At 39.9% G+C, this 23,009-nt stretch overlaps 1 protein-coding gene across 3 annotated transcripts in view; it reads right to left on the bottom strand.

Moving 5' to 3' along the window:
* Positions 1-16,572: 16,572 nt before the first annotated feature.
* Positions 16,573-23,009, bottom strand: part of MBD5 (methyl-CpG binding domain protein 5) — a 114,895-nt gene continuing 108,458 nt past the window's right edge. For 2 of the 3 annotated variants that reach the window (XM_037523303.2, XM_037523305.2), the window contains exons 11-12: positions 20,145-20,220; positions 16,573-17,154 (exon numbers count right to left, since the gene is read on the bottom strand). In XM_037523303.2, the coding sequence (XP_037379200.1) occupies positions 17,083-17,154; positions 20,145-20,220 (148 nt within the window). In that variant the 3' untranslated portion in view covers positions 16,573-17,082. Of the gene's footprint in view, positions 17,155-20,144; positions 20,221-20,240; positions 20,900-23,009 lie in introns of those variants that run through there. The other variant, XM_037523304.2, reaches the window with a different exon arrangement.

Genomic DNA, 23,009 nt, shown 5'->3' with positions numbered 1-23,009 from the left:
CCTCTCTCCCAGTCTACACGGCCTGCCCTCTCGTGTTCCTCCCCAGGAGATGCCTCATGAACACATCCTGGTCTTGCTGTCTTCTTGGGGATGAAGGCAGGGTGGAGGAAAGCAGGCAACCACCACTGGCTCCTTCTTTACTAATTGGAGGCCCTGGCCTAACCCCTGAAACACCTTGTCTTTCCCAACCAGCATACGTTTTCCATGGCGTTGCATTTGGGGCATCCAACAGAGATTTGGTACAGGGAATGGAACAGGATAAGATCATTTCAATCTTCCTTTTAAGGTGTAATGTGATAATATCTTCTGGGATAAGATGCTGGGGACAGGGTGACTGAGGAAAATGTTATGTTTTTCCTCCTATTTTGTGCAGTTTCTCTTCTTAATTTTTTTTTTTTATTTTCTTACATCATTGTGAACAATGATCTTTTTTCTTTTTTTGAGCAGTTGGCCAAGTCCTTTGCTTTTGTAAGGGTCTAGGCCTTAGGGCAGATGAGGAGAATGAGAGAGGAGAGAGAGAGCAGTGCCTTGGTGTCTCTTAGGAAATAACAGGACTAAGTAGCCCAAGGGAAGAAAAGCAGTTTGCCCTTTTGACCTGGGGCAAGGAGAGGTGTCCCTGGGCTCCTTGATTCTTCAGATAACTGCCAAGGAGTCTCACTGGTAAAGCAAGGGGTGAAGGGCACAGATGGGGGACAGGTCTTAAAGGAAAGATGTAAGTTTTTTCTCTGCAAGAGGATTCAGGAGGAAAGGATGGCACCTTAAAGGCCCAAAGAAGTTTTCTCTTGGAGTTCTTATTGGTCATTTCCTGCATCCGCGTAGCGCAACCATCCCATACCAGGCAGGCTCATTACCGGTTCTAGCAGCCGTGTTGGTGTTTTCATGCGCTCTGCTGTTCGTTGCGCTCCGCTGCACTCTGCCACAATCTGCCACATTCCTCCACACTCTGCCACATTCCTCCACACTCCACTGCACTCCTCCGCCGGCACCACGCCACGCCGCGCTGCACCACACCATTTGGCCGAGTGCACATGCGCTGTGGGAGGGCGGAAAAGACTGAGGCTTTTCCCCTTTACTTACCTCACAATCTGCTATAGGACTATAGGAGCAGCCTCTCCCCAAAGGTTCAGATAGTTTTTTGCGTTCCCAAGTTTTTTGCCCTTCCTGGACCAAGAGGTCCAGGAATATGGAGCTAAGGTGAATTGAGGCCCTTCAGGTCTTGAGAAACTGTCGCCCTTACCTTAAAGAATGCTGGTCACCCAGATTTAGGGACATCTCCCGAAATAACCTTTTTATAGGAGAAACCTATCTTACAGTAGCACGAACATCTAGAGGCAGGACTTGTCACATGAAGTCATTCCCTCCTCATCGTGTGAGACCCTCTCCTCTCTCCTTGATGCCCCAGACCCTTATCCCATCTTAGACTCAAGGATAAAAGCCCTTGGTCTAGCCCATTGACTCTGGAATTTATAATTATATAAATTCTGCATATGTATGCCTTTGAACTTGATCTCTTTTTCCAACTAATCTGTCTGATACTACTTTGTTTTCTTGACTAGCCCAAGAAGACCACAGAAGGCTGGGAGAATTTTCCCCTACATCCCCAAGGGATGCATGATTTGGGTTCAGTCCTATTTTCCTGTGGAGGAATTTCAGCAAGACCTCATCCCCTGTCTTCTCTCCCCACTTGGTGCCCGCCACCCCTGCAGGAGTAAGTGGAGGAATGATGAGTTTGGGAGAGGAAGATCTCTCCTCGCTTCTGTTCTAGTTTCCTGCTCCCTATGGTGTGGGGAGGAGTGGACTGGCTGGGTCCACAGGTGTGTGAGAATACCAATTTTTTTTGACAACTATAGATAGGAGGCTGGAGGAGGATTTGGGAGATGATAGTAGAATACTATGCAAACTCGGCTTTGCAGAGCTCCAACTTTATGGGCAGGATTCTGGAACTCACACCCCTTTTGATCCAAGCAGCTCAGCTCATTTTTATCTCCTTTGTTTCTTATTCCCAGTAAGATTTCTTTTGAAGAAAGGTTTCTTGTGGTTTAACCAAAAAAAAAAAAAAAAAAAAATTTAAACCACAAATCTAGTACAACCACCTCACATTTCAGATAAGGAAGCCAGACAGTAAATTCTTTCACCTTCCTAGTGTTTAGTTTTGATTTGGGCATTGCTCATTTTCTTAAATTGGGTGGTGATTTCTTAACCAAGTTCCAAACTGGAACCAAAAGAATCACAGTGAAACCAACTTCCTTTGAAAGCTGAATCGAGGTGGTCTCTTCCCGGTATTTTTCAGCCCCCTACCTTTCCCAAAGTCCTGGCCCTCCTACCTTATGGCCCCCTGAGAAGTGGGCATCAGTTCTCATGTGTATCAGGTGCTATGGCATGCCATCCACATGTCCCATCTTAGAGCAGAGGCTCTTATTCCCCATTTCTTTGGGTATCACCTCTGGTGCTCTCATAGCTGAGTCTCTTCCCTGGAACTGCTCTTGATGCAAAGGAGCGGCCTTCCCTAACAGGGCATCCCAACAACTTCTCCATGGGAGTGAGGCACAGAGGCACAGCATCATGCCTCAGTTTGGGACAACTCAGAAGGGCAATCCTACTCGAGTTCCCCATGAAATTGTCTGTCACCTTTGCAGCCACTTCTCTCCCTTCTTAACCTGGCTGCCCTCACCCCTCACTGGTGTCAATCCTGAGCGAATTCCCTGCTAAACTTCCTTCACTCAAATCTCCATCTCAGAGATTATCTGGAAACCCTGACCCAAGATCCATATGGGGAAGGCCTATCAGTCTCCCCAGAACACTATTAAGTCAGGTTCTCACTATTAAAAAAAATTATCCCCATTTTATTGACCAAGAAACTTAGGCTCAGAAAGGAGGAGGCATGACAGGCTCACCTCACCCATTCTAAGAGTGGCTGAGTCAGAATTATCTATAATGCATGGCACAGCCACTGAATTATCTATAATTCCTGTTAGCTTGGTTAGTTAGTTGACTTGCTGTGTGGCATTGAGAGTGCCCAATGGCAAAACTAAGCCAGATGGTGCAATAGGAAAAGAAAAATCTCTCCCTCTCCTTAACCCCATCACTTTGTACTTCCTTGCAGGCTGGCTCCATTCACTATCTCTTCTTTTTCTCTCTCTAGCATCTCCAGTCTCTTCCACACAGAAAGCGCAAATCTCTCCTTCCAATTTGGTTTGGAATCTTTTGGCTCCCAGGAGCTGAAGCCTATTCTGGATGGCTCATATAAACTTAGATGACCTCAGGAAATTTAGTAAAAACTACAGTGCCTCAGTTTAGGAAGGGTCAGCTCCCAGAGCTTTAGACAGCACATTCCATCTCCCCTTTGAGAGGAGGTAATGCATACTGGCTAACAGCAAGGACTCAAGAGTCAGCCAGTTTCACTTATATTGTAGTTTTCCTGTGAGTCACACACAACTTCATTTTCTTAGCTCCCTTATCTGCAAAACTAATCATAGATCATAACATCCATCTCATAGGATTGTTGTGAAAAACAAATGAGGTAATAGTAACATAAAGAACTTACTACAGTGCTTGGATGTCTGAAGCACTATAGATTATTATTGTTACCTCTTACTTATGGCTTTGCCACTTTTCTCCTTGTATCTGTTATTCTCTCTTTCCCAGTCACTTCCTGAGGTCCTCATGACTTAGGCACACACAAGGCCTTACAACAAATATTCTATTCTCAACTCTATTTGATATTCAGTTCAAAGGTCCATTCCCAAAAGACATCTTTTTTCTGTGTCTCTTGATTCGGGGTTCCAATGACAAGGAATCTGACTGTCTTCAGTCACCTTTTTAAACCTGATCATTCAAGCAACATGTCACTTGGCAACTTAAGGTGGCCTCTTCTAGTCAGGTGCTCACCTTGGTCCAATTATCGGAGGCTGGGAGATGGAGATAACTAATTTTCCCTCCACTCAAAGGACCACTGGGCAGGAGAAGACTCGATGAGAAGGGAGTGTAGGGGGTCACAGAGCCCTACACATGCCTGTAGCATACTCCTGAGAAACAGCTGCAGTACTCTGAGCCCCTTCATCACTACATTTTCTCTTACTGCACAACATGTTGAAAGACTAATCTTTTTTGAAGACTTTGCTTACTCTCCCTGTCTTCAGCTCCTTGCATCCAACTACCCACTGTACCCACTCACTTGAAAGTACTTCCTTGAAGCCTCTGTTTGTCACCTAGTCACACAATCCTCAAGCATCTGCTCAGTCTTTTTCCTTGAACTCCCTGCATATTGAACACCCACTTTCATCATCCCTTCTCTATGCATCTCCCTTGTAATTTTCTGTGTTGCTAACCACCCCTTGGTCCTCCTACCTCACTTGCCAGCTTAGCCACTTTTGTTACTTTAACAGGCACTTGGGTATCTAATCTTCTGTCTTAGATTGTAAGCTGCTGGAGGTCAGGGACTGTGTCTTGTAAGGCTGTGTTACACTGGCTTCTGCATGGTAAGTATATACCTTAAATCATGAATGTTTCCATCTGCTTTTGCTAGGTTATGCTGTGGTAACAACTCCCAAATCCTCGTGGCTTAAAACAACAAAGGTTTGTTTCTTACTCATGTTTCATGACTCCTTCAGGTCAGTTACAGCTCTGCTAAGCTCTGTCCAGTTCGGCTCTCAGTGTCTCATTCACTGTAGACTGACGGAATGTCTCTCAGCTAAAATAAAAATTTGTGGGTAAATAAACCAGCAGGAGATCTGATAGAAAAACACAGTAGTTCTTTAAAGCTTCTTCTTAGAATGAGCTCTGTCACTTCTACTCATAATTCATTGACCCAGTGAATTAGCCCAGGGCCAAGCCTGATGATCTCAGGGTAGAGAAATGGGAAGATGCTACAAATCATATGGCAAAGAGGTCCTTTAATAGGGAGTTGTGAGCAACTGTGAGAATGACAGGGCATTCTACAATGCCAGACACTACTGTTTAGGGACTACTGACAGGGAGAAGCTTAGTGGTATTGCACAGGCAATGTCGTGGCATCCTTATTTCTATACTAAGAGAGATCCATTTTAAGTAATGACTCCAGTCAAAACATAACTCACTCTTCCCTTGAAAAGTGGCATAAAGCCCTGATTCCTTTTGTTGTTATGGATGTTTCTCCTTCCCCACAGGGAAAGCAAAACAGCCCTCAGAATGTGCAGGTGATGGCGACAGGAATCAACAAAACCCACAATATCAGGGCCAGATTTTTTAAAGCTTGATGAAAGAAATCAAAGCATTTTGTAGGAAATAATTGGCACTTGGTGTTTAATGGCTATGTACTATACAAGGGCAAGTATAAAGAATAAGGTTTATCACCAAGAATCTGGGGCAAGAGGCAGCAGAGGACACCCGACAAGAACAACATAGGAAACCCAAACTGATCAACTCAGACTGGACTTGCCTTTAGTTAGACAGGTTAGGAGTTACTGTCACTTCTCTTGCTAACCAGAGACAGTCCTGAGGTCCTTTGTTGTTAAACCAAAGAATGAAATTAATCTGGTTCTCACAGCAGTGTCCTGTTAGTCTTACCAAGAACTTGGAGTTGGTTTTATAGACTCATTGAGATTTGATTAGTATCTAGACTGGTACTTATGTATCTATTACCTTTCTAGTGTATTTTTGGTATCCAGAGTGGACAAGGCCATGTGAAGATCCCCTCAATCTAGAAGTTAGATTTACTGAGGTTTGTTTGCATCTGGGTGTGATAAGGGGTATAGGCATGCAGTAAGCTTATGCTCAGTGGAGGAGACTCATTCTTCCTGGAACAGGTTGGGTTTGATGCCAATTTTGTGGAAGGAAAATGTGTCCTCTAACAGGACTGAAACTAGTTAATAATTTGATCATCTGTCAGGGACATGAAGTACTGGTTATTGGGCATGATTTAAGAAAACAGAGATTAGAGTCCCCTTTATCATTTTGTGCTGATACTGAGGCATTATATAATTCTCCAGCTCCAAACTAGCTATGACAATAATTCCAATTACACCAGACCCATTATGGTTTTATTGCAATTTCACTGAAGATTTGCAGAGGCATGGGGGGGTGGGTGGGAAGGAGAGGTCACATGTAGAGCACACAGCATCTTTCTTTACAAGAAAGAAATTTCTTTCAGATAAGTCTCCTCTCCCCTAAATCACCCCCTGATTGTCCGTTGGGAACTGAGTTGGGCTGGAAGGCCAGGGAACTTTCTCTTCCTTGATACTTTCCCCACAACACTCACTATCTCCTTCTTCCAAGAAGCTCCCTCTTTCCTTCCAAATCTGACAAGGAATTCTCCCTACTCCACAAAGGAGTTATTACAGCTTCTTTCTGTCAAATCTGATCTCCTTTCTCTAGAACCATTATGTAATAGCTGCCAAGAAGATATTTTCTCTATATCATAATGAACTTTACAAATATGCTTTTGTGTGTGAGGTTGGATATAGTTATATATCTACTTATTAATGTTGAGAACTCTATTTCATGTACTTGAACCATACCTTATATATGTAAAACTGAGTCTGAGGAAACCTGACAGTTTGGTGTAGCAGATAAAGCACAGGGACCTAAGATAAGCCTTGGACCTAGGAGAAGCCAGCCTGGGCTCTCTCCCAGGCTGCCACTCTCTACCTGGGTAACATGAACAAATTACCTAAATTCTTTGTTTTAGCTTTCAGATCTATAAAATGGGGTGATAAAGAGTGCCTATTCCATAGAGTGGGGAGTAGTACATCATTTAACTTTCATAGCATGGAGAATGCTCTACATTGTTCTTGTCAAAAGATAAGTGGCCCCAGAATATTACCAGTTGTTTTCTATCATAGAAATACCAGCAAAGAGACCATGCTCTAATCACACATTTTGTTAAAAACTTGTACAATGGTTTTAAGTGTGTCAGCAAATCTTTGTCACTCCATCAAGAGAGGAAGTTGAATTTTCCTCTTCTAAAACACAGGCTGGCTTCAGGGCTGTGCTTCTAGCCAATCTAACTGGTCAGGAACAAAGATGTGACTTCGGAGGCTAGGGTTAGAAAAGATAATACAGCTTCCAACTGTTTCTTTCTTTTGTGTCTTGGGACACTTGTTTTTGTAACGTAGATGCAATGTTGTAAGGAAGCCCAGAGAAGCCATGTGTAAGTGTTCCCCCCAATAGTGTCAGTCCCAGCTGACAGTCAGCATCAATAATCCATCACTGGACATGTGAAGAGAAAACCATTATTATAACTGTTCAGGCCCCATGTATCTGGCTGCAACAGAGACCCAAATGATAGCCTCCTAGCAATGGGTAGGGCACTCAAAGGTGATATGGAGCTGGTAGTGGTGAATCTTGACAGAAGTGCCACTTACAAATGTTCTTACTTCCTAGTTTGATAATGGTTGAATGCCATAATTGCAGAACAATTGCAGCACAGGGGAGTGTGTCATCATCGAAGTGGGCTTATTTTTAGGCACACTGACAGGCAGACTACCTTTCTGTACCTTTGGAGGACAGGATGTGTGTGACACTGGGACAGCTTACTGCCCATCTTTGCCATAATGATCAGGTCTTCATGATCTCAGAGGGACTTGTAACCCTTGGGTATGGAAACTTTAGACACGGGATGGTCTGGAGGGATTTTGGTGCTCATCAAATCTCACCCTGTGCAGTATCCTTCTCAGGTCCTGAAGAAAACACTGTCTTCTTGCCTGAGGAGTTTTATCTCCTACAATCTTTTGCAGTAAAAAAGAGAAAGGCAAAATCCAGCCTGAAGGAAATAATCGCCTGCTGAGAGGTATAAGGACAATGTGTACACATCAATTGGACTGTTCTTTGTTACGCCATCTGTGCGTTTCAATTTAGTCCAATAATAAGGACAGCTTGGAGTACAGGACAGGGGAGGAAGGTGTGGGAACCCAAGTTACACAGAAATAATAACTTCAGTAGACTGTCTGTTCACTGTCAGTCCATGACTAGGTAGATCTGACAAAGATTAACAGAAAGTTCCTTCATAAACAAATAGTAGCTATAACATGCTGATCACTAACCCTCTTCCAGAGAACCTTAGACTATTAATAAGAAAAGTGGGCTCCTCACAAAGGCAGTCACTATGGTTTTATCACTTTCTGTGGACCTGGTTGTCTTATAAAACACACACCTTCCCCTCCTCCCAGAATGCCTCACCTGCTCTATGATTGCCTTGGACATTTGGGAAGAGTCAAGAGAAACGGGAGAAAACAGTCTCTCCTCACCTTTGCTGACTTTTGTTCAGACAGATGGCTTGTCCAAAGAACATCAGTGCCTTCCACTATTCCAATTCTTCTATGCTTTCTTTTCTAGTTCTTGTGAATTTTTGCTTTTCATTCTTTGCCAAATAAACCAGAACAGTAAGAATCAGTCTGCTTTTGAAATTTGAAGGAACCTACAGATACTATGTAATCCCTACATGACTGGAAAATTGGGACAAAGCCTTGTAAAAGGTCAGATTTCCTAAGGATATATTTCATGGTCATGAAAGCTATATAATAGTAACTTGGTGGAGAAAGCTATGCTCTGTGGGACTCAGTCACAGCCAGGGACCAAAGCCCCAGGCATTCAGTCCTTCAGGTACATTCTCTATTTCAAAGTTATGACACAGTGGCCCAGGGAGCTGAAGAGACAAGAAATCCTGAAGACACCCTGCCCCTCAGAGCTATGTGTTCTGATAAACCTACTCCCCTCCCCATTAGTGTCTAGAAAACTCTGTTCCCCTCTTTTAGCAAGATGTGCCTAATCTGAAAAGTCTAGAAATAGTTTTTAGACATAAGGTTCCAGTTAAGAATGCTTGTTTTTAGACTTATATAAGCATTAAAAAATAATGCTTAATAACATTTAAAAATATCACTTTAGATTATTAGTTGTTTCCTCTCCCTTTTAAAAACATGTCTCAGTGCACTTTCACTTTTCATGTTCATATTAGTTTTCTACTCTATTACATATTACTTTAGTACATATTAGTCAATACATATTGATTAGTACATATTAATTAATACATATTAGTTTAGTACAACTACTGCTGGGATAGTTATGAACACCTTCCTCCCATCCTCCATGTTCTCAAATCTTCTGGAAACTTCCTATCTTTGGTTTGGTTCAACATTTCACTCCTTTCATGAGCACCTGTGTTTAAATTAGGTAAGAAATGAACAGTTAAATTGTGAACAGCAGCATCTTCTAAAGTGACTACCTCGGAGATGACTGGTTCTTTCCCTTGTATGGATGAGGGAACTGAGTGAGTCTCAGCCTCTATTGTTAACAGTAGTAATAATAATAACAATAACTAGACTTCCATAGCACTTAATCTATACCTGACACTCTTTTAACATCTTCACATATGTTTGGGCCTGCCTGGTGGCGCAAGGGAGTAAGCACCGCACTACAAAGCAATCCGCTGCCTCTGCAGCAAGAGTTCGGTCCCACGGCTGGTCAGGGAGCACTACCCACATGGCGCAGCAGACCTCTCCTGACTTGCCCGCCCGCAGCTCCCCTCAGCAGTCATTTCAGTAATCTGCCTGTTCTGTTCCCCACTCAGTCTCTGGTGAATCCTCTCACACACACCCCACTCCCATCTCTGGCCTGTGCCCCAGCTCTTATATGCATAAATAAATAAATCTTTAAAAAAATGATTAAAAAAAAAGTCATCACATAAGTTAAATTTATGTAATTCTCAAACCATTCTCCCCTCTTTCAGAAAATGAAACCAAGCTGCTGAGAGGATAATTTGCCTGTGGTCATAGAGCTACTGAATGACCGGATTCACACCCTAGGAATCTGGCCCCAGGATCTTTTAGTCATTTGTTCTACATTATAGAGCCAATCAGCAAGAAATAGGACCCCAAATTTCAGGCTCTTTAGTAAAATATACTTTTCCCTGTACCACAATCCTAATATGCCTGATTTTAAAAATTTCACATCTTGAATCACTTATTTGACGACACAGTTTCAACTTCACTCTGAGGTTGAGGGTTAGAAGTTCTATCTGATTATCACAGTCAATGCACTTCTTGGAGAAATCATTTTCCAGACTAGTTTATTGGGGAAATATTTTGTCCATTTTTTGCATGTGGCAGTATGGACAGTAGAATCTAAGAAATACCTTGGGTAGTAGATCCAGAAACTGGGCTGGAAGGGGAGAACCAGAAAAGGTCTCCCTGCTGTTTGTTTTGGGCAGAGCCACCTTGGTAGGTAAACCATCCTCTAATGTTGAAGGGCTTCCTGGGGAGACACAGCAACTGAAGACACACCTTTCCCTGGCAGGAATTCCCCCTTTCTGATATAAATACTGACATTGAACAATAAACATTCCCTCAGTGCCTGCTCTGTACCAGACACAAGAAGCTTTATCTGCATTATTTCCTTCAATGTTTAATCAACCCCATGAAGGAAACACTATTTCCATCATCATCATTGCTCTTTTGTAAATGAAACTAAGCATAAATAGGCTAAGTAGCTTTCCCAAAGTCAAACAACTTGTTAGCGGCAGCAGCATAGCATAGATTTTGATGCAGACTATCCCCCTCCAGGGCCCAGTTATAAAGGGCTGCCTCCCTGTTGAGTCTCCATTTCCTGTGTACAAGACCTTGTACTAGAGGGAAAGGCTATTTGCTGATCTCAGGATGGGATGTCTTTTATTGCATTGCCTCTGCCTTTTTTTTTTTTTTTTTAAAAACAACCCAATAATTAGCTTTAAAAAGCCCTCAAATTCAATACTTGGTGAGTGTAGGAGGTGACTAATTGGGGGTACGGGATACTTTGAAGAGCATGTACATAATCATGGGCTCAGATGGATGATGAAAGGCCGTGTGGTCTCCCCTGCTGTGGGGCAGAGGTCCCTATAGCCAGATGGCCTTGTTCTGGGCCCTGACTCACTGTGGTTCTGTTTTCCAGTGTTTTCATAACCTTTGGTGCTCACCTGGTAACTCTGGCATCTTGTGTGCTCCTCTGCTGTTCTCTGTGTGTAGGAAGAAGTGATCATGCCAAAGGCCTATCCCTGATCTATACTTACCTGTACATGCTGGTTAGCAGGCCTTGCTTTTTGACACTATAACTAAAGCCTTTGGGATTTCAAACTTTCCTATCCTCTGAGCAGCAGCATAAACACATGCTCTATCAAGAAACAGGGAATGATATTGTTGGCAGTAACTGTAAATGTGCTGAATAGCATCTCTTCGTGACTCTTACAGTGAATTTACGCACATATATTTATATACATACCTCACAACTGGGATGGATCTTGCTCATCAAATGTAATTTGAAGAATTAAGTAGGCCAGAATTTGAAAAAAAGTTTTAAGGAAGTGCATGCTTTTTAAAAATGCTGCACTTAAAACGAGATATTATACTCTTCAGTGTTGTCCCCATCCAATTGCCTGTTCTTCACAATGCAGTCAGAATCATCTTTCTAAAACACAAACACGATCATATCACCCACCCTTAATTCCCTATTACCATCCCGTTCAAAAGCAGTCTTGACAAGACTTGGCCAGCCTCCCATTCCTCTTCAAAACTCCTCCATGCACTCTCATCTTCAGACATTCTTGTCTCATTCATGCTTCCTCTGACCTCCAATGTGCCATTTTCTCTGCCCCTAACATGCTCTCTTTTATCTCTTCCAGGCCACATACTTCTCTACCTAACTGACTCTTACTTCTCTTTCCTTGATTCTCACCCAAGACCCCATCCCTATTAAACCAGGTCAGAGGCCCATGATGTGCTCCTCTGAGCCCTTGTCATCCGTTAGTGTACTTACATGTTTAATTGGCATCTTTCTTCAGCAGCTCAGAGAAGGCAGAGATTGGGCCTGTCTTATTCACTATTTATCCCCATTGTTGTGCACAGGCTGTGGCATATAGCGAGACTCAATAAATATTTATTGAACAAATAAATTTATCAACGATATCCCCAAGATCAACTGAACTGCTTCTGTGAGAACTTATAAGAGGATCACACATAAACTACTGATATCTAAAGAAAGCTGTATATAAGTCTCATAGTCCCTTTAGCCAAATTCTTCATCTTGACCCGAGGGGGTTGCTGTACTGTCATCAGGAAGCTTTCTACTACCTGAATCGCCTTGGTTTTTTAAAGGTTATCAGTCTTGTAAATTCTGTTCCCAATTCAGGCAACTCTCCTAAGCCACAATTTGGGAGCACTCAAACTATGATTGTCCTGGGGCTTATGGTCAAATGAGTCAAATGTATTAAAAATGAAGCTGAAGCCAATGTACTCTGTCTTTATAGATGGAATGAGACACACCCCTTTGGCATGGATTTTGATTTGGAAATCAGTTTCCTGTTGATTATAGCATGTAAAACATACCCAGGTTTTACACAGACATGTGCTCCCTAACTGATTCTTTTAAGGTAGCGGTTTTCAAATTTCCCTTTGCCCCTCACCCCTACCCTAGGAGACATTTGATAATGTCTGCAGTCATTTTTTATTGTCACAATTTGGAAGGGGTCCTACTGGCATCTGGTGGGTAGAGGCAAGGGAGGCTGCCAAGCATCCTACAATGCACAAGACAGTCCCACAACAAAGAACGATCTCACCAAAATGTCAATAGCTCCGAGCTGAGAAGCCTTGCATTGAGGTGACACTCTGTAGACACCTTGGTACACAAAAAGTAGGCTCTGTTTATCTGTGCATTGCTTTTCAAGACAAGCAGAAACAAACAAACAAAAAAGGAATAAAAAGCAGTAAGTTGTCTTCCCCCACTATGATTAGAAGTTAAGATGCATTCTCTGTCTCTAAAGTAGAATAATTCTGTTTGGGGAAGTTTCCTATATAGATCCCAATGAATCTCTTATGGAAATCTCATAATGAAGGCATCTAGCATGGAATTGAACAGACTCTTGAGTGTGAAAAGAAATTTTGGTGAATTCAAAACCATGTCTGTTTTTCACATTAAAAATGTTCAGGTCATTTTCTTTTCCTAAGAGTATAACCATTTGGACAAAAATCTATTTGAAATGCAGGTAAAATGTAAATTACTAATGTTCTACACAGACAATCCAGTGTATTTATACTTAATCCATAAAGGCATAATGTTACAAAACACATTTGTATATTGTGAAGCCATCTGGCATCAAATTTTTCAATTTATAGACAACTTTGTATTTACATAACAAATTATTAAATCGATCGTTTTTCCGGTTTATAAAAGATCACTGAGGTACACACACAGTGTGTATAAAAGCAAATAAGGCTGATAATACATATTTACAGTAGATACAAATTAATCTTTCATATTTGAAGATAATGCTTTTTATATATATTTTTTCTATATCGACTCCCCACTGGTTAGCAGGATTTCCATGCTTGAGTTGTTTATTGCTTTTTGGCTCACTGATTGAATATTCACTTCTGGGTTGTTTACACATATAAATTACTAATGTTCTTATCTCTTTGGCTAATGCAAATGTGATAGAGTGAAGGAAAGAAAAAAATAAGTTAATTCAATATTACAGTTCTGACTGGTTGATATTATTTGTTCATAATCCCCAAAGAATTAGGTAATATATAACTCATTTACACACTACATTGAAAATTCTTGGGTCTTTCATTACACCATTTGGACATAATTGGGCAAAGTAAACAAGACATCAGATTTTCCATAAGGTCTAGAATCTTGGCTTCTTTTCAGAAAGACCAATGTCACTGTAGCATTTTAAACTTTAAAATCTCAATGCAAAATTGCTTGTCACTTATGAGAGAACATGATAAACTGCATGAAAGATTACCAAAGTTAACTTCAATGTGTTCTCACAGTCTGAAATAAAAAAGGAATCACCTCATGGGATAAATCAATTGAGAAACTTCATAAACGTACAGAAAGCAAAATAATGACCTTCTGCTCCTCCCACAATTCTGTAGAATGATATTCAAATAAGGCTGTGTCACTTAAAAAAAAAAAAAAAACAGACATAGCAAATAGCAGGGTCCAAATAAAGGACTAAAAGTGGCCCATGATATCACAAGGGATGAATATTCTTAAAGCATTTACATTTTCAATGAGACTGAAAAGACTAATCAAAAATGTTCCTTTAAATAAATAAAACCCCTGATTGCTTTTAATGCTACAAACAAGACAAATCAAACAAGAGCTGCTCAGTTAATTTTCACTCATTTGAAATAATCTTTAGAACTATTTAAAGGTGTAGGTTATTCTCCTTGTGCTTTCCTAAGACTGGTAAGGGACACAAAACAAAATTAAATTTCATTTTCCAGGAAGGACTATTATGTTCTCTAAAGGAGCAAAAAATTTTCATCTGTTTTCATTTTGAGATTTGTTGGAAAAAAGGCCTATTATAGAGAATAAAAATGTGCTAATGTAGAAGGGCCAGCCTTCATTTAAAAAAAAAAAATGAATTGGCTTCAATACAGAGAAAAAGACATGGTTCTATGGGCAAAATTCAAATATGAGTGACCAATTTTTTTAATTGTAAAGTAGGTGCAACATTTTAAAAATGTTACAGCACTGCATGACCTGTAATGCTAACAATATTTACATTAACTGCTTATACAAAACCATATAACTGTAAAAAGAGAAAGAGAGAAAAACAAAAAAACAAGCCCATGTAGACTAAAACAGCAATACCTAGCACCCACATCAAAGCCATAAGCAACCAATGGAATCATGGGCACAAACATACTTTACATGGTCTATTGATGTAAAGTATACAATGGTGGGAAAGCACAAACCCAAGTAGCTTCAAATATCAAAAAGAAGGCTTGGTCAATACAATCATGACAACACAAACAAATGTGTTATCATTATGGCAGTCTGAAGACAAAAAACAAGGGCTAAAAAAGCATCTACATATCAACACACACTTCCCCCCACATATATGCAGACATCTCCAACACACAAACACACATATACGCTATCTGTGAATGAGAGCAACGGGGTAACTGGATAGACAAACAGTAGTAAAGCAGGTTGGTGTGAAAAAAAAGAAAGAAAGAAAGAAAGGACAACATTAATGATTCAAACATAACAATCACATCAATTTATAACAAAAATGTGTCAACTACTCAAAAGATTACTAGAGGCAGAATGCATGAAGGATGGGCAGTCAGTTCCACCATTATGCAAAGGAAAACACAAACCCAACCCCAGAAGGAAGACTTCCTGCCTCCAGGCCATGGAGCCCAGTTGCATTCCACTAGGCTTAGGGGTAGGGGTGATGGTAGAGTGAAGTGGACAGAGAGACACAGGAGACCTAGGGGAAGAATTAAAAGCTGTTGCTATCAAAAGTGAGCCTGGGTGGAGTGCTCTGTGCTGTGGCTCTAAGAAACCAACTGGAGGAATGACCTTGGTCTCCTTTTTCCTGAGTGACTGAAACTCTGCTACGAGGCGGGACTGAGGCGATTGGGGGTGGATGTGGGAGGAGCAGGGAAGTGGTAGGCATTTCCAGGTCCGGAGACTCCTATTGGAGGGCCCCCTGCAGTCCGAGCATTAAGCTGTTGAGTGAGCCCCAGGCTAGGGGACAAGGCCTTGCTCTCTTGGGGTATAAGGTTTGGGGGGGGGCTGGTGGTTCTAAGAGTGAAGAGATAATGCATCCCTTCCTTTGACAGTTTATCTACTGAAGTCAGGCTGGAAACCTGAAACTTCGCTTCATTGCCTAGAAGATAGGGTTGTACCACCACCAAAGAAATTGTGAAAAAAAGACGGAAAATTATGTTGTGCTACATTTCTTATTAATAACCTTGTACTTTACAATGGCTCACAGTTTTAGGTTTGTATACTGGTAATGTATTTTCTCTCTACGTTTGTTTCACATTTTTTCTTACTTAATATAATATAAATAATTTGGTTAATAGATTTAACCTGCACATTTCAGCCACATTAATATATATAAGAATCTGTTAATGGTATAAATAATTCTTTAAATAAAATAAATCTGATATGTTACATAATACTGATAAAAAATTACCATAGCTAATAATTTTGTAAGCCACCTTAACTTCTGTTTAAGTAATACTGATGAATGGATATGAAACTTGCTTTGATGATTTAGATTTATTTTTGCCACTATAAAAAAACTGAATTATAGTTAACCTTCTGATAGATTTCAAAGTGGGGCTTTTGCCTCCAGGTACAGAAAAAGAAAATTATATCTTGTCAAATATCATTTGCAAAAAACAAAAACAGCAAAACCCTCCACTCTGAGTCTCAATGGTGGTGCAGCATAAACTATCTAGTTCAATAGGTGGCTATCAAACGTTAACTACAGAAATGATTGAGTAAAATATTCCATCTAAGATCTTTTTTTTTTATAAAACCTATTCTACTTTAAAACTTAGGTAAAAAAAATATGCAACAAATGGTTGCAGTTTCTGAATTCTTAATTTAGACCTGTGAGCCCTCCTTCCTTTAGAAATTTGCAAGGTTTTGATTTCCTAGACACCCAAAATCGAGTCCAGTGCTTCCAGGCAAGGTTCATTCCAAACAGACAATATAAATGAACACTCAGTGGTGTGCAGTGTATGTCAGTACATCATCATGCCTTTTCTCTGCTGTTAAATACAAAAACAGCATCTTTTATATTATCATAGAAAAGGATTTAGGTTGTATTTTTATTTATCACTTTACACTGGTAGTCTCTGGTAGGTGTACTCCATAGAAACCAAAGAATTTTGTACACTATTTCTTTGTACAATAAAAGATAAAGTGTGCATTAGGTACGCTTATACATGACAATATTGTACAATATTTACATTTCTGATATCACCATGAAATTCTGTATTTTCTATATACAACATTGAAAATTCTTCAGAAACATTTGGACTATTTCTTATAATCACAATTTCAGTATTATAGAAAAAGAGTTTCTTAGTAATCTCTTGACCATTTATCATTCTCATCATTCAGGGATTATGATTGATTTTACCAGCATTCAGTATACTTCCTGATCAAAAAATATTGTATCACTGTTTCTTTTAGCACCCTGTGGTGGTGGTAGCTATCTGCCATAGTATAAATATTGATATAACAGCTATATCAATACCTATATACAGATATATCTGTGCACGTTCCTTTAATAAACACTGCGCATTGGTGGAGTAGTGCCTGTTATCTGGAGATCTTCCTCCTCTTGGGTTTGGGGGGTCTCATTTGTCTGTCTCCCTGTGGGATTTGATGAACCTGGAAATAAAGAAGTAGAAAAAAACAGGTTGAAATCACAAATACCATATAATCTCTGACAAAGAAACAGAGTGGGGAACAGATTCTGACATTCTTTTTCAATCACTGATATCCTGAGGTATTTAAAATTTTTACTAAGACCTCAGATAGCAGTGTGTCCACAGTCACTACAGAGTGAGGGATCCTAGAAACTGATAAGCAGAGAAACACTGTGGGGTCTCCCAAGCCAGTGGAAAACACAGGAGGAGCAGGAAACTATCAAGTGTGGGAAATGCAATGTACACATGCTATCCCTGCTGTACATTTAAGACAAAGAAAAATCTTTTCCTGTCAGCAATCCCTAGATCACCAAATTCAGTAGTGTCTGCAAAGTGCTTATATACACACCAAACATGTTATCTTCTTTGCTTCAGCACCCTGCTTGTTTTCCAACTACAAAGATGGGTGAAAGATTGTAAGAACAGGCACACAACTCAGGACAAGCAGGTTTATTTATGAGAAGAAGCAGGATGGAAAACAGAATACCACCACCATCTGTTGGCAGATCTGAGCTTGTGTGGTCTGAAAAGAGCAATTAATTCAACTCATCTTTATAAACGAATGCAGGAGCCAGCAACATTTAGGGCTGGGTATCAGATTGAGTGGGGAGGGAGGGTTGGGGAGTTGGGGGAAGCCAGCTGCACAGCACGATTGCCAGGTATCAGACAGAAGACAGGAGAGGGAGGAGAGGAGAGGGCCTAGAGAAGAGGTCAGGTAGTCCACACTGTACTATAGCTACTGATATGAGAGGTCAAGGTCAAGAGCTAGGAAACACAGGAGGGTCCAAGGCAGTGGTGTGGCACCCCTCAGGCACTCCCTGAGGGGTAGGCACTAACCCACTGTAGGTGGGTTTCAAGTTATCAATATGATGTCACAGAACTTAGTTAGGAAGAGATGTGCACAATCAGTTCTCAAGATTCACTATAAATTGGCACAACTGAAATTTTTAAAAATGCTTACATAATAGCAACAACCAATGGTATTTAGAAACAACTGCAGAAAGCTTTTCTAAAATTTGTATTTACATTAAAAAAATGTAAATAATATATAATATCCGGCCTCCCCTGGTGGCGCAGCAGTTGAGCGCTGGGTTGCAAGGCTGTCCGCAGCCTCTGCAGTGCCGGTTCGATACCCGGCCACCGGTGAGGGTCCCACAAAAAAAAAAAATATATATATATATAAAATATTAAAAAAATTAAAAAATAATATCTATGAGCTTTAATCTCTTTCTCCCTCCTAACCTTTCCATGTATATATTTTAAAACCAACAGTCCCTAATAAGGAGCCATAACTGAAAGCTTTTTATAATTGAGCAAAGAAGCCTTTATCCAAGACTATAAACTAGTAATCTGTGGACCAACTGTGGCCTGAAAAAGGCATTTTGTTCAGTCATATGATGTTATAACATTTAAAAAATAATTGTGAACACTAAAAAAGTGAGAAATTTTACTTCCAGTCTTCTAGCTTCTCATGAAAAATGGGAAAATCATGTAACATTGGCTCAGTTTCTCATATAGCTGAGAGCTGTTGGAGTGTGGAAGAAGTAACTCCTTCTGGAGAAAGCATGCTCACAAGTTAGCACAGTCCTTATTACTTCCAACTGCCTGCTGGCCACAAAGGCCAAATGTCCTAAGCTAGAGACTAGTGAGATGCATGCCCAGCCAATTTTCTCTTTTTCCTGAGCACGCACATTGTATAATACATTTCCTAGTCCACTTGAGGAAGGGCATTTGATTGGGTCAGGCCAGTGGACAGTCAGCAGAAATGATGAGCTTCCAGACCTCATCCAGAAAAATCCATCCTGGCAGTGCTCTGTGTACGCTTTTCTCTCACTTGCTGAGCCAAAGAATAGAATGGAACACTCAGAAGGCCTAGGAATGGTGGACACTGGAAACAGAAAGAACTTGAGTTCCTAAGCCTTTTCTCCCTCCACTAGTAGCAGACTAACTGAGCAACAGCCTTTACTGTGTTGAATCTTTAAGACTAAAAGTTGGTAGGCAGCCTACCCTGACCAGTGCATGTTGGCTAGAAGTCCACAATCCACTTAAAATCCTGTTTTTCTCATATTTGACCCATATTACTTACTGATATTATTTCCATGACCCTAGATGGCATTTGAGTTTATAATCCCCGCTCTAAACTTTTCCTGTAATTCTATCTGGCAATTTAACCTCTCCAGGCTTCAGTTCACCCATCTGTGAAATGACGGGTTAGATCACAAAATCTCTGAAACTTATACAATCAATATTACATGAATCTATAATTCATAGCTATCATTCCAAAGCCACTAGATGGTTTCCAGATAACCTAAATCAAATAAAAGTAAAAGAAGTTACCTTCATTGCTGAATAGGTTTAGATAAATCACATGTTTAGAGATTACCAAAGTTATACTTCATTTACTAGTTGATATATGAATTAGAGGATAATGACTAACCATTTCACATTCAACCCAATTATATAGTTCAAGAAAAATTTAAAAAAAGTGGACACTTCTTTAAAACTAGAATTAATAATGTAAAATAATTGAAACACAGAATTTTGTACAAAATTATTTCTAGGGAACAATAGAAAGGAAATGAGAGGCCTATACACACTTGTACTTGACCCTATGTATTCAATTTCACCTTTATGTTCGAGGGCAATGTGAAACTTGCATTACTGGTGCTGGACATTTAGGCAACTGTATTGACCAGTGCAATTTTAGAGTCAAATTTTGAACTGCAATAATTTTCTCTTCACATTTTAAAAGAATGTTATGTGGGAAAAACAAAAGTTAATTATTTTTTCTTAAATCACCCCAAAGCTTTTCTGATACTAGCCTTTTTCCAAGTCTAGTAATTTAGTATTACTTCATGAGTTGTGTGGAAATATTTAAGAGACCTTACCAAAAAGTTTGATACAACTTATTTTCAAGGAAACACAGTATAATGGAAAAATAAATTAACTTACAGTCCCAGACATTTTGTCCAATTCACTCATGGCCTCATGAATAGCAGCTTCTAAATGGTTATTTAGCTTTCCACTTCTGCAATTAATAAAGAAACAACACAAGAGATTAATAAACTAAAGAAAACAAATCTCAATTTAACTCCCTAATCAGAAAACAGAAGTCTCAACTCCATCAGAAAAAGTCTTTATATTCGCATGTGGAAAATGCAGATTGACAGAATACTCTGGGATTCTCACCACTGAATATAAATGGTGAAGTCACAGTGCTACCAAAGAAAGAAACATGAACACATGATTGGGGAAAATGGATTCTTTCCCCTTCCACATGCTTAGTCCTTCGTCTGGTGATTTTGCAAGAAAGTTGGGCCAAGAGTCTGCACAGATGAAGCTCCTCAAGGATTCCAGCCTGCCCTGCATTGCCTCTTGTTCTGGCTTGTCTCAGGCAGCCACGCTGTGTGGCCAGGAAAGGACGGAGGGGCTGAACTGCAGGCTCTGGCCACTAGGGAGCTCCCTCTGCCCTCTCTCGAGGGTCCTGGCTGAGCAAGTAAAGGATGAAATCCCAGTGTACGTTTCTTCCAGGTGGGAAACAGCTTATCTAGCTGCACCTGAGGCTCCTGCCATGCCTGAACTCGTCACATTTTCCCAAAAACCAAAATGACATAACTATTTAAACAGATTAAGAATGACGGTCTCAGAGTGTCCATCACTCCTCTGACCTTTTCTCTCCACTCAGCATTCCATTACAGGTGTTTGGCCTGAAAAACACACATATGGTACATTATTGAAACTTACATCTTGGAAACTGTTGAACTAATTTACTAAAATGAGGCAAATCCGTAGTAAACAGCTCTCTGGTTATGCACCATTTGTCCATTTTGACTGTGAACTCATTTTTTCTTTTTTATGCCTATCAATAATTATTCAATTATTCTGAGTACTAAGGTGACTAATTTCATTTATCTTGTCACGGCAATTATTAGAAAACCTAGAGGCTTTTCACAAGCAGGCTATTTGAATGACTTTCCAAGCTTTAAGTCCTATCTCAGCATTTACATGGAGACTGGAAATTTGCAATTGTAGAAGAATTTGGCTCCTTATCATCCCATTTAGTTTGGCTTGCATCAAGCTTAAAAACATATTTGAACTTTAGTGGAATGCCCTTAGATGAGGCCTTTGAGTTTATCACAGCTCTTGCCAGATTACACCCTCATAAACCGGGACTGGTTCAAATCTAGCATGGTGATAGTGTATTTTGGAAAACATATATGCACTTAAGTCAGTTTAACTAAAAGAAAAGACTGATATGTTGCTTTTTATTAAATTTATAATAGCAGTGGTGTACCAATTCCTTCCACCTACCGTTTGCTGACCTATAAGCTAGCAACTAGCTTTTATATTTTCCCCATTTATTTGTGAAATGTAAGCAATGCAGAAAAGTGCATAGAATAAATTAACAACTCCTAACCCACTTCCAAGAATAACTATTAATAAATTACATATTTCTTTCAATAACTTTTTTTATTAAAAAAAATGAAGCTGACGTTCCCATTTGTAATCAATTCCTGGTCTTAATTTTTCCACCCTCTTTCACAAAGAGATTTATGTTGTATATCAATCTGTATGTTTCTACACTTTACAAATATATATATAAGAATAGTACCAGTATCATTTATAAACATTTTTATGTACACACAAAGGGTGTCCTGAAATTCATACCATTTTACAACTTGTCTCATTCCCCGTTTTGCACTGTTTTTAAGCATTGTCCAATAATCTATTCATATACTGTTTAAAATTTCATTCAGGTTTTAAGGCGCCCTGGGTATCCTGTACAGTCAGTCTGAGTTATTTTCCCAGTGAGGCGTTTGGAAGCATGATTCTGGCTGCCTGAATGGGAATATAGTCCTAGGACTCTGCAGGGCCATCCAGGTTTGACTGAGGTTGGACTGTGGCCCCTTTTTGTGGGTTGTTTGGCAAGGACCCTGAGCATTGTCTGATTGCCTAATAATAGTACACTTTGTGTCACATGTTAAGTAGATTTATCCTCATTATTTCTTTTGTATTTGAAGTATAAATGGAGCTTTAAAAGAGATCTATTTTTTAGACATGTTGATTATAAGATTTTATGGACTTAAAATTGACTGCACAGAGGGAAACCACAGCAAAAATAAACAAATGGCACTGCATCAAATTAAAAAGTTTCTCCACAACATAAGAAATTAGCATTAAGACAAAAAGACACCCTACTGAATGGGAGAAAAATTTTGCATATTAACATTTGACAAGGGACCAATGTTAAAAATTACAGAGAAGCCATACAACTCAAATAAAAAACAAACTGCCCAATCAAAAAATGGGCAAAAGCCTTAAATCAATACTTCTCCAAAGAGGACATACAGATGGCCAAAGGCACATGAAAATGCTCATCATTACTTATCATCAGAGAAATGCAAATCAAAACAGCATTGAAATTCCACTTCACACCTGTGAAAATGGCCCATATCAAAAAGACCAGCACCAAGAAGCATTGGCAAGGGTGTGGAGAAAAAGGAAACCTAATACAATGTTGGTGGGATTGTAGATTGGTCCAGCCGCAATGGGAAACAGTTTGGAGGTTCCTCAAAATATTCAAAACATGGGGTTATGGTTAGAGGAAGAGGGAATGGGACTAAAAGAAAATAGATATAGCATATGATCCAGTAATTCCACTTCTAGGTATTTACTCCCCAAATAAAAAAATCATTCTTTAAAGGGGTATATGCACACCTATGTTCACTGCAGCACTACTTACAATAGCCAAGTTATGGAAACAACCTAAATGCTCAATCACAATGCAGTGGAATAAGAGGTGATACATAAGCACAA

Source organism: Talpa occidentalis, unplaced genomic scaffold (assembly GCF_014898055.3).
Source record: "Talpa occidentalis isolate TD23 unplaced genomic scaffold, MPIMG_talOcc4v2.1 talOcc4.3, whole genome shotgun sequence".
Classification (NCBI taxonomy): domain Eukaryota; kingdom Metazoa; phylum Chordata; class Mammalia; order Eulipotyphla; family Talpidae; genus Talpa; species Talpa occidentalis.
The sequence above is the reverse complement of the archived record's forward strand: the minus strand, read 5'-3'. Positions and strand labels throughout refer to the sequence as shown.